At 38.2% G+C, this 12,422-nt stretch overlaps 1 protein-coding gene across 10 annotated transcripts in view; it reads right to left on the reverse strand.

Moving 5' to 3' along the window:
- The window catches only part of Nf1 (neurofibromin 1), a 246,624-nt gene that overhangs the window by 135,411 nt on the left and 98,791 nt on the right, over positions 1-12,422 (reverse strand). For 9 of the 10 annotated variants that reach the window (XM_052755665.1, XM_052755662.1, XM_052755661.1 and 6 more), the window contains 7 exons: positions 9,559-9,638; positions 8,222-8,345; positions 5,484-5,645; positions 3,336-3,585; positions 2,770-2,843; positions 2,471-2,554; positions 121-561 (listed from right to left, as the gene is read on the reverse strand). In XM_052755665.1, coding sequence (XP_052611625.1) covers positions 121-561; positions 2,471-2,554; positions 2,770-2,843; positions 3,336-3,585; positions 5,484-5,645; positions 8,222-8,345; positions 9,559-9,638 — 1,215 coding nt within the window. The remainder of the gene's footprint in view (positions 1-120; positions 562-2,470; positions 2,555-2,769; positions 2,844-3,335; positions 3,586-5,483; positions 5,646-8,221; positions 8,346-9,558; positions 9,639-12,422) is intronic. The other variant, XM_052755656.1, reaches the window with a different exon arrangement.

Below are 12,422 nucleotides of genomic sequence, written 5' to 3' on the forward strand. Positions count from 1 at the left end.
GTAAGTGGACTATCATTGTTGGTACCTAATTTAAATAATTGGAAAGAAAGTCTTCATTTATTTAAAACACATTATTGTATTCATAGGGAAGGGTAAAAAACAAAGTGGAGAAGACTTCACCTGTCCTTGAGAGTCAAAAAACTTGCTGATGGTATTCTTCAGTTTGTTAAACAACATTGGATACAGAGCAGGACTCAGTTCCAGCCCCACCAGGTCTTTAACATTGGTCCGTATCTGAAGGCCCACTTTCTCATGGTTACACACCATCAAGGACAGAAGCCGGTCCATAAATCTGCTGACAGGGGTATCAACATTCCCTTCTGAAGACATTACGGAAATCATAGACCCTTTGCGCTCACTGACAGGGCCCATAGGTGGGCTGTAGGTCGCCAAGCCAGAGCTGCTTCTCTGTTGCAGGCACACCCCACCAAGGGCACAAAGGAAGCCGGTCATGTTGATCCACTCCTGCAGGGAGTCTGTGTCAGACAGGTCTATGGATCCACCTCCACTGACGTGGGACATCCGCCTCTTAACAATGGTCTTATGAAGGCTTTCTGCAGCCTAAACACATTTTTGTGAAAAGCATGAATTCAACATAGGTTAGATAAAAATCTTACAAATTACTCTTTCCCATTTCTTCCAGTAGGAAAAGTACATCTTACATTTTAAAAAACAAAGCTTGAAATTATCATATACATTATTATTTTTTTAATTTTAGTTTTATTTTATGTATATAAATGTTTTGCCTGCATGTATATCTGTGTACCATGTGCATGCCTGATGCCCAAAAAGGACAGAGAAGGATGCTGGATCCCTGGAAGTGGTATTACAGGCCATTCTGAGCCATCATGCAAGTGCCGGAAATGGAACTCAGGTCCTCTAGAAGAAGAACCAGCGCTCTTATTCACTGAGCCATCTCTCCAGGCCCTACCATATGTTATTAGGAGCTATTCAATATATCTTTGTCACAGCTTGACTAATAGAATCAACCTGAAGTGTCAAATTTCTTTTAAAAACCTCTGATATACATGGATGAATCTTAAAACAAGTAAAGAGGAAACACTGTCACAAAGGCCCACATAATCAATGATCTCCTTTGCATGAAATGGTGTGAAAAAGCAATTTCATTTTTTTAAATGTAGAAATGTAACATAGATTAGCTGCTACTCAAGGCTGGAGGTGTGGACATAGAAAGGTAGGAAAAATGGCAAGTCAGAGCTAGAAATAGCTAAAGGGCACAGATTTGGGGGAGAGGGTATTCTTTGAGAGGATAAAAATGTATTAAGTTGACCATGTTGATTGACAGTTACACAATTCTGTGACTAAACTAATCACTGGATTGGACACTTTATGAGAGAGGCTATGAATTTATGGTATATAAATTAGATGCCAATTGAAACCACTAACTCCACCACTCCCACCCTGGACTTTCCTGGTCTGAACAGTTTCTCTTTTTCTTTTTTCTTTTGTTTTTTTCCAGACAGGGTTTCTCTGTGTATCCCTGTCTGTCCTGGAACTCTCTCTGTAGACCAGACTAGTTTTGAACTCAGAGATCTGACTAGCTCTGCCTTCTGAGTGCTGAGATTAAAAATGTGTGTCACCACCACCCGGCCTAAACAGTTTCTCTCAAAGACCTAATAACGAGAGACTATGGGTGATACAGATCAATTATACACAAATACCAATTAATTGTTAATTGCTAGAGTAGCAGATAACTGGTGATAGTTGAGGACTAAAATAATACATTTGATAATAATAGTTAAATGAAATGCCCAAAGTTTAAAATTGCATTTAACTTTAAAATGGGTTCTAATTGTCTGCCCACTAGATCCTTTTTAGAGTATCTAACAATACAGCATCATGAGCCAGGCAGGGTGTAACCAGACAGGGTGGCACACATCTGGAAACCCAACATGTGGGAAGTTAAGACAAGAGGGTCACTGCAAATTCAAGGACAGCCTGTTCTACAAACTGAGCTCTAGAGCAGCAAGGGGAAATAACCAGATCTTGTCTCAAAATAAACAACATGCGATTGTTAGAATTTTATTTTTCTCTATCTACAGCTGTTACATCTTTTCTAAAAGTTCTTTGAAATACTTGAAGGAAATGCAAGAAAGAGTAAATGAATGGTCCCCAGCTAAGTGGTTTCTAGCAAAGGTGTTTAGTACTTCTGTGGTGATGTAACATTTTACATCTCTACTGTCCAACATAGCAAATAGATGCTCAACTTTGGCTACTGTAAAACTGAGAAAATAAGTTAATTTATTTAACTTAAACAAGTTAAAACTTACATTCTAACAGATACATGTGGCTAACAGCTACAAGATTAGACAGTACAGACTTAGATGAACCACAAGTAGTCTTAAAACAATTCTATATAGTGTACTACTCGGAGTAGCTCACAAAAGATTACTTAAGTGATGCAAGAAATCAATTAATACACAAAAATTCACTGCACAAACTCACTCACCTGGCCATCTTCCATTTTGGTTTTTGGGTAGTTAAGGATTAGTTTTGTAGCCTGTTCCCATTTTGCATGTGTGTCTTCCCAAGCCTAAAATGAAGTTAATTATCATTAAGAAGCAAGTTTAGGGGTGAACTCAAAATCAACATGGAACTACCAGGTTTTGAGTAGAATATCCTACTTGCAATATGCACAAAGCTCAGATATGCTTTCTGAAGTTGTTGCTTATCACATAGCTAAGAGGAGGCTTCTAACATGAGGGTGGGGACCTGGGATTGGTGCTGCTGCTGCTGCTGAGGCCATACCTCAGTGTTTCCTGCAGTGGGGTGCTCAATGCGCCTTAGCAGGGCCATCACTCTCTTCTGAAGTGCTGCTCTTCCTAAGCAAAGACAACAGCAAACCCAGTGAGTGCTTAGAGCCAAGGAATGGGCTGAGCCCCGCCGGAGCACAGTGAAAGAGTACAACAAATGACTCCGATGACCAAGCTGAACACACACTCTCACCAGCCTCTACAAGAGTACTCATTTCCAAGTCCATGAAGTCGAGAACACAAACAGCCATCTCCACACCTATGTTTTCCAATCTCCTCATTTACAATTCAAGCAGAGTAATTTCTATAGTCTACAACTAAAAGCAATTTACAGTGCCAGTTATTAACAAAAGTGTGCATCGAAAACATTCAGTAAAAATTCTATTTCAAATGTCACTTAATTTCATCCTACCTTGTTCATAAAAGAATTTCAAGTAAGCAATATGAATTAGCCCTGGAAACTTTCAAACTGTTGTCTTAAATACACTCCACTGTAAAAATAATTAGATGTCAGTCAAAGTAACTGAGTTAAAAAGAAAGAAAAAAATTACCCACATTTACCTGTTGATGTCATATTGCTGACAGAGGCAAATTCCATGAATGTGTTATAGTTGGGCAAGAAGTTGTGTACTGACACTTCATCCACCCCACACCGGATATCTGCTTCCTCACAGAGGTGGCGGAAACAGGACATAGCAACCAGAACAGCTTCCATGTCAGGACTCCACAGAAACATATACAAGGCCACTTCCAGCTTGGTTTGGGCTTGTCGGCATATTGGTGGGGTTCCACTGCACCCTGCTGTGCTATCCTGGGAGGCAGGGGGAATATATCTACAACTTAGGTGACTTTACTTACAAACTCAACAATATACCATCTATCACTGTACACAAAACTAAAACGAATTCTCCTTTTTAAACATAAGATCTTTTCCTGATGTACCTTACTCTAAATGAGATAATATGAACCAATATAAAGCAAAATGGTATTGTGTTTCAATTCAAATCTGTATTATCTTAGATTCCAGAAATGTAAATAAAATCTATAACAAATATTCAAGTGAGACACTAAAACACAGAGTCTACTACAGCAAAACTTAATGTACTTATGAGTCAACCATGAAATGGCAAAGGAAGAGGAAGCAACAGGAAGCACTACTCCATAGAGGGAAGGAATAAATACATGGTAGCACTGACTGAAACAATGGCCCACAAACTAAACACCGCAGCACAAGATATACTGATCTGATCTGACATTCCCCAACCATTAACTGCAGAAATAAATTACAGAGCAAATACAAAGTACACAGGCAAAGCACACTCTGCAGCTACTACATACAGGGCTTATTGAGTGGTTTTCCCCTCAACAGGCTACAGTAAAACTTAAGGATAAAAAGGCTATGTCTGAAAAACAAAGTCTCCCATAATGATTTTGTAACTGTTCATATTATAATTTATATTTTAAGGACATTCACATATAGGAATAAATGTCCTGCTGGGGATAGTTCTAATACCTATAATCTCAGCACTTGTGTGGAAGGGGCAGGAGGATCAAGGCCGCCTGGTCTATATGAGACCCAGTCTAAAAACTTCAAACTTGCCAAGCATGACTGATTGCACATGCCTATAATCACAGCACCTACAAGCCTGAAGCAGGAGAATTACAGTGAATTCAAGGCTGGCCAGGGCTATAAAGAAAGACTGTATGAACACATAAATACATGTATGTATACATAAAAAAGCAAAAATAAAAGCAAAGAGAGAAAGAAATAAACACTTATTTGTAATACTTAGCAAAATAAATATTTTGTTTTAATTTCAGGTTCAATTTCCATTTGAACCTCCTTTAGTTCAACTTCTGCCTATGAATACAGACTTTCTGACAGGGTTCATGTCAGAATGATTATAGCTATCAGCCACAGTGTCAAATAATCAAGTGCTATTGACATTTCACCTAGTATAATCCTCCCAACAACTCTGGAGCAAGATTATACCCTTTTGATTTACTTTTAATTAACTATTATTATTAATCACTTTCTGCTTATTTGGGGTTTTTTTGGAACACAGTATATAGACCAAGCCAGCTTCAAACTTGTTTCCTCTGAGAGAGAAGAATAAGGTCAATAGTTAAGGGCACTAGGTACATGCATGCCTGCCCTTCCAGAAGACCTGGGGTCACTTCTCGGCACTCATAAGGCAGCTCACAATCATCTGTGACTTCAGTTCCATAGGATCAGAAGCCCTCTTCTGGCCTCTGTAGACTCTAGGCACACACGAGTGCACAAATATACAGGTAGGTAAAACACTCAAACACATTTAAAAAAGCAAAATTTAAAAGGCCAGGGGTGGTGGTATGGGCAGATCTCTCAATTTGAGACCAGCTTGGTGTACACAGGAAGTTCCAGAATAGTCAGGGCTACATAGTGATACCCTGTCTTTAAAAAACAAACAAACAAAACAAAAGACCAACTTGTGATCCTCCTGCCTCAGCCTCTGGAACACTGGGATTATGGGTGTGTTTCACCATGTCCTGGTATCTCCATTTTAAATCTGAGAAACTGAGCACAGAGTTGTGAAGAATTTGCCCAGGGTTCCACAGTGAGCAGCAATAAAACTAACATTCAAAATTATTTAATTGAAATTTACCAAAGTCCACTCAGAAAACTAGTGCAGAAATGATGGTACAGGAGTTACAAAGGAAGTTACCTACCATGGAGGAATTCCCTTTTCCTTTCCGCAGAGATGCTCCAAGAGCACAGGTCCGAAGTAACTCATCATGATCCACTGACATCTGAGTGCTATTCCCACCAGCAGGAACATCACATCCTACTCCACAAAGGAAGAGAAAGTGACAGGAACTTCTATCCGCCTGCTAGAAAAAAGAAGGGAGTTCCACTGAAGCACTGACGTCCATAGAAGAGGACTCAGTGTGGGCTGACCTTCTACTTAAGGCAGTCCCGGAAAGCTTCCTCTCAACCCCAATGCTTCACTCTGAGTTAAGTAAGGTTTGGTCAATGTCTTTCTTTCAAATGCCTCTCAGTTGTCTGTCTACCCTCCAACACTGATGCTTAGTGAAATAAAGTCTATTGCAAGAAAACTATAATACTATATGAGTTATAGATAACAATTTTGCCTTGTCAGGATAATTAGAACTTTATTTTTTAAGTAAAGCGTTGATTTGACTAGCCACAGCACTTGACCCCCTTCCTTCTCCCTTTCTCTGCAACCAGTAGTGGGATTACATGGTAATCCTATGTTCAATTTTTTTTTGTTAAATATTTTGTATTTTTGTGTGTATATATATGTGAGAGTGTATACATATACATGTAATGGGTGTCAGGTGACCTTCTCTAGCACTTTCCATCTATTCCTTTTAGGCAAGTTGTGTCCCTGAAATTGGGGGTTATTTCTCTCCTAGGTTGAAAGCCAGCAAGCCCAAGGATCCTCGAGATCAAGATCCTCAAGATCTGAGGTTATATCATGCATGGATACTTATCTGGCTTGTTACTTGGGTGTGGGGATCTGATCTTGGTGCTTAGGACTGCTCTTAACTGCTGAACTGTTTCTCAAGCCCTCAACAGAGAACTTCTGACTCACTACTAGATTACTAACACTGACTGTTGGACATTACACCGAAGCCAGCACAGACAAAATTCTTCTTTTTTCTTTCTTTTTGTGTGTGTGGGTATTTTGCCTGCATTTTTGTTTATATGCTATGTGTCTGGAGAGGCAGGTTGTCACACACTGTGGAACTGGAGTTACAGACAGTTGTGAGTTGTCATATGGGTGCTGGGAATTGAACCTGGGTCCTCTAGAAGAGCAGCCAGTGCTTTTAACCACTGAGCCATCTCTCCAGCCCCCACATAAAATTCTTAAGTTTAATATCTTATCTTTGGGATAAACTTAAGTTTACTATATTAATACAACAAGATACGCCAGATACAAATAACTGCCCCTCTCCATCAGCACACCTCTAAACAAAATTTTATCAAAATGCTTGGTAAGGTTTCTCATAGCTATGATTTTAGGCCTGGATAAAAATTCATTAATCAAGTATTCTTTAAACTATGTCATAATAGAAAAACTTTTTTTTGTTTGTTTGTTTTGTTTTTCAAGACAGGGTTTCTCAGTGTAGTTTTGGTGCCTGTCCCAGATCTCGCTCTGTAGACCAGGCTGGCCTCGAACTCACAGAGATCCGCCTAGCTCTGCCTTCCAAGTGCTAGGATTAAAGTTATGTGCCACCACCGCCCAGCATAGAAAAAATTTTAAATTGATTATAAAAATTGTATGTTAAAAGAAATGTAAGGTTCTTTCCTATTCCCCAGAACTCCAACATGTCTCAAAAGTTCAGAATCAAAACATTTTATTCCAAATAAAAGAAGATTCCTGATCTTTTCAAAAGATGAAATCAGCCGGGCGGTGGTGGCGCACGCCTTTAATCCCAGCACTCGGGAGGCAGAGCCAGGCGGATCTCTGTGAGTTCGAGGCCAGCCTGGTCTCCAAAGCGAGTTCCAGGAAAGGCGCAAAGCTACACAGAGAAACCCTGTCTCGAAAAACCAAAAAAAAAAAAGATGAAATCATCTACTGACTCTATAGTACTAGAGTTCTCTACCATTAAGCTACATCTCCTGGCCTTGTTTGCAACAAGATCTCAGTATGTAGTTCAGGCTGGCCTTAAACTCATGCAGGCCACAACAGTACTGGAATTATAGGCATGTGCCACCATACCCAGCTAAAAGACGAACCTTTAGGAGGGCATACTAATTAAACCTTTGCCCTTTAGCTCTTCCAGAGCCAAGTAATAGGATATGTATGGACTTAAGAATAAAGAGAAATCAGATCCTTTGAGCCTTCTATGATTATAGTAGCCTTCCAGGCTTCATAGGCCTGACCCAGAGTCCTACTTAAGTCAAACAGAATCCACTAACATTCAGATGGTCAGGTCAACGCGTAGAATCTTTAAACGGACTTACATTTCTCTTAAGGACTTCACTGAGGGAGAAGCTGAAGGGGGATATAATCTAGCTGATAAACACTTCTTATTTGGTCTTGTGCTGGTTAGCTTTTTGTCACCTTGGCCCAAGCTAGAGTGATCTTAGAAGAGGGAATCGTAATTAAGAAGATTCCTCCATCAGGCTGGCCTGTGGCCACGTCTGTGGGGCATTTTCTTGATTAACGACTGATATATGAGTTTCTAGCCCACCATAGGCAGTTGCTACCCAGTGGTCCTGGGTTGTATAATGAGCAAGCCACAGACAGCAAGCCAATAAGCAGCATTCCTCCATAGTTCATGCCTTGGCTTCCCCCAGTGATGGGCTGTCATCAAGACATGTAAAGCCAAATCCCCCAACCCAAGTTTTGGTCATGATGTTTATCATAGCAACAAAAGGAAACTAACACATCTTACTACTCAAATATTTCCAATATAAGAAATGTCACTGTGCTTACCTTATTTTTAAGAAGAAATTTATTCCTGCAGATCAGAATTTCCCGTAACCACTTGAGAATTTCTGTGCTACTAAGCATTTGATGGCTAGTTAATTTCTTGCAGATGTAAAAAAGCATTTGTGAACTGCAGTAACATAAAGTTCATTGTTACAGAATCATCAAGAACCTAATATAGACATAATCATACATAGAATGGCATGATTTCATAATGTAAGTTTCTATAGAGGCTTAGTCTTCCTTGTTCATGGGTTGTATCCAAATGTTAATAACAACAAATTAAACAGAAGTCCATCGTTGCAGTGAGGGGGTAAGAAGAAATCATAAGTTCACATGCACAGCAAAGACTGCAAAGAAATAGAGTAGTTGAGATCCAGCCACCCCACCAACTTTTATAAAGGAAGTTTCGGTGGAACACAGCCACACTCCTTCATTCCCATGCAGTCTGTAACTGTTTCATTGCTCCAACAGTTAAAGTGCATAGTTACAGCAGAATGGATGAGCCAAGATCTGGCCTATTTCCCACCCTTTAGAGAACTTGTTCTCTCTGCTCTACTGAAATTGCACTGTCTAACAGTTTAGCTACCGGCCACCCACATGACTACTTGAGCACTTTAAATGAAGCTTGTCCAAATTGAGATGTGCTTTGTGAGACACACTACAGATTTTGAAGACTTAATGAAAACAAAAATATCAAATGTCACATTGACAATTCAAATTAATTATATGTTGAAATATTATATACATCAAGTTAAATAAAATGTACTTATTTAAGTTTTTTCTTTTATAGTGTGTTAAATTAAAAGTTAATTACATATGGCTCCAATGATTATATCATTAGAGTTTAGGTTTTAACTCCACTTCCAAGTAACTTAGCACACTCAAGTCTATAATGAGATGGCAAAACCTGAAATTTAGGACACACCTTTAGACCCAGCACTCTAGAGGCAGAGGCGGGTGGATTTCTATGACTTGAAGGCCAGCCTGGTCAACATAGAGAGTTCCAGGCTAGTCAAGGCTACAGATCCTATCTCGAAACAACAAACACAATTGTAACTGTGTGGAAGAACATGATAGAGGATAATACACGACATAGCAGAACTGGTAGCAGGGTGATAAAATTTAGCATCATTTTAAAACTTTTGTTTTGCATATATGTGATATTTCTCTGACAGTTAAATATTCTAATATTTTCAATCCAAATAAAACACAAATCATAAAGTATCTATAGGTATAACTAAATAAATATCACAATGAACTAAATACTATAAATCTAATATTCAAAGACAAAATACAAAATTAAAATTTTAAACTGAATTAAAATTTAAAAGTACATATACCTAATTTCCCAAAATGTCTCTACGGGAGCATCAGGGTTCCATAAATCGATGCTATCTAACTGATGAAGAACCAACAAGGCCTGAAATTTAAAGAAAGAGAGAGTTCACTGAAAATATTTTAGAAAACTGACACTGGAGTAATTATTTTGCAAATGCTAACAGACTGGGCTGTGTAACTAGCCTTGAGATACAGGGAAAACCACCTTTCTGAGAGTAAATCTGGAGAACACAATTCTCTATAGAGCATCACAGACCCAGAACTAACTGCCTTTGCCCCATCATTTTGACTCTTTAAGTGGCATACACACAACATTGTGAATGAAATCAAAACAATATATACACACAAAACTACTTTAAGAAATCAACAACATAGGTGGTGGTGCACGCCTTTAATCCCAGCACTTGGGAGGCAGAGGCAGGCAAATCTCTGTGAGTTCGAGGCCAACATGGTCTACAGTGCAAGTTCCAGGACAGGCTCCAAAGCTATACACAGAGACCCTGTCTTGAAAAACCAAAAGAAACAAGAAAAAAAGAAAATAAAAGAAAGAAAAATCAACAATATGATTTTAATAATTAATAACTCTAGAACAAACTCTCTCCCCTAAAATTAACACACACAGCAAAATTAACACACACAATGAATACAGAAGAAATTAATGTCACACACTTTTTGGTTAGAAAAGTTATTTTCTAAAATTAACAGAGGGGTAACAAAAGCAAACTTTGTATATAATAACAGGTTGTTTTGAAGTATTTTGTGAGTACCAAGAGGAGTTAAATGACTCATTTTAAATAAGTGACTACCATATAAATATGCTATTTCATAAATTAAAACTATCAAAGGTTATGAAAGCAAAGACTCTTCCTTCACACCTGCTCAAGCTAGACTCCAATGTCACAATGTTTCCCCCATCCCCTAGCAAGTTCTATTGTGTTCTGTACATTCAGTCAGTGGTCAATATACATATGGGTGCTTTATACTCTTTTTACTAAAACATCAATGAAATGTTATATGGAACAAATAAGTAATTTATAGTTTCCACTTTTAAAGAGATAGCACAAATCAAAATTCAGTTTTCCCATTATTGTACAAACACTTGGTACAATTTGCTGGTACTTAAGGGTTTTCTGTTATTTTCTATACAGTGGTATGGATGTGATTAGGAAATTAAAGCACTCATTTTCTCTGGTTCTACTGAAACTTTGCAAACAAATTCACGTGAACAAGATGGAAAGACAAAAGGCAGTGAGGAGCAATCCTTACGGGCTCTGGTGCTCCAGTGGTTCTAGCTCTCCATTATGAGAACTTGGGGAAAGTGAATATGGAAAGAAAACAAGGCATACTAAGGTTTTCTTTTTAGAGGGTGTTAAGCTGCCAAATCACATCTGTGTTTTTGAGGGACTTAAAATTATGCACATAGTAAAGGGGAGAGGGCATTGCAGTATAAGAGCACTCATCAGAAGTTGGACCCTGAATCCCAACTTTATGTCTGTCATTTACAAGTGGTTTGGCCTTGAGTGAGATTTAGATATTTTAGGGTTTTTTTAGGTGATCCATTTTCTGTTTCATAAAATTTTCTGATTAATGGGAACAAAAATTTACTATCCTTTTTCCATTTTGATGAGATTATATTCCTTTTCATATCTGGTTTTAATTTTCCAAACTGCCATGTGTCACTTGACAGAGATATACCCTGAGAAGAGCCTCAAAGGTAACTCTGTCACCATGCCAGTATCACAGAGCATGCTGATGTAAACTAAGATGGCTACGGACTAAGTAGATGATACAATTTGTTGGGAAACACCTCAATATTTGTGGTTCACTGTTGATGAAAATATTGCTTCATAGTGCGTGACTGATTACTTCAAGAAAGCTGCAAACACATTACACATTAATATTTTGCAAATATTGCTGAATGATTCAGTAGGTTTTAATGGATGTTTAATAGCATGCCAAATTGAAATACCACTCTTAAATACTGATCTATTCTCTTATTAATGAATAATTAAAGTCCTCCTGATACTCTATTAAAAGAGGAATATACATGTATTTTTTAATCTTGAATTATATATAACATACATAAGAAAAAACTTAAGAACTAATTATCTGGATGAAAATATTGAACAGATCCTCCAAAAAAAATACAAGCAATATACCAGTTTCTAGGATGAATAGTGATACACACACACACACACACACACACACACACACACACACACACACACAGCAAATGTGTGTACAAGGAATGCACAAGTACAGGAGATAATCTGGAGAGGAGAGCTCAGGATTTCAGCATGTCCCACCATTACCTGCTCAACACTGCCAGCAATAAGAAGCCCTTCAGAACTCATCTCCCAAGCTCTTTGTAAAAGTAGCCATTGCACTGAATGCCATTGCCAGATTGTTTTGCTTGTTTTTAAGCTTTATGTAAAGGGAGCCAACAGCATGCTCCATGCTCTTTGTATTTGGTTATTTTCATTAAATATCATGTCTGTGAGATTCATCCAGTTTTTGCACTTATCAGTAACTCGTTTTATTTTATTTTACTTTTAGAGCCCTGACTGTCCTGGAATTCTCCATGTATACCAGGCTGGTTCTTTGTTTTTGTTTTGTTTTGTTTGTATGTTTGTTTGTTTTTTGCATTGGTTGGAATTTACTCAAGAAAAATGAAAAATCTGTTCACATCTTAGATTTATATATAAGTGAACCTAGAACCTATCAATTTTTCTTTTTATCTTCTTTTTTATTATCTTCATCATTTTGATGACAAGGTCTTGCTCTGTACCACCAGGTGGCCTGGAACTTGCCATGTAGACCAGGCTGGCCACAAACTCACAGAAATCTACCTGCCTCTGCTTCCTGA

This window comes from Peromyscus californicus, unplaced genomic scaffold, assembly GCF_007827085.1.
Source record: "Peromyscus californicus insignis strain IS unplaced genomic scaffold, ASM782708v3 Scaffold_3__1_contigs__length_106647218, whole genome shotgun sequence".
Classification (NCBI taxonomy): domain Eukaryota; kingdom Metazoa; phylum Chordata; class Mammalia; order Rodentia; family Cricetidae; genus Peromyscus; species Peromyscus californicus.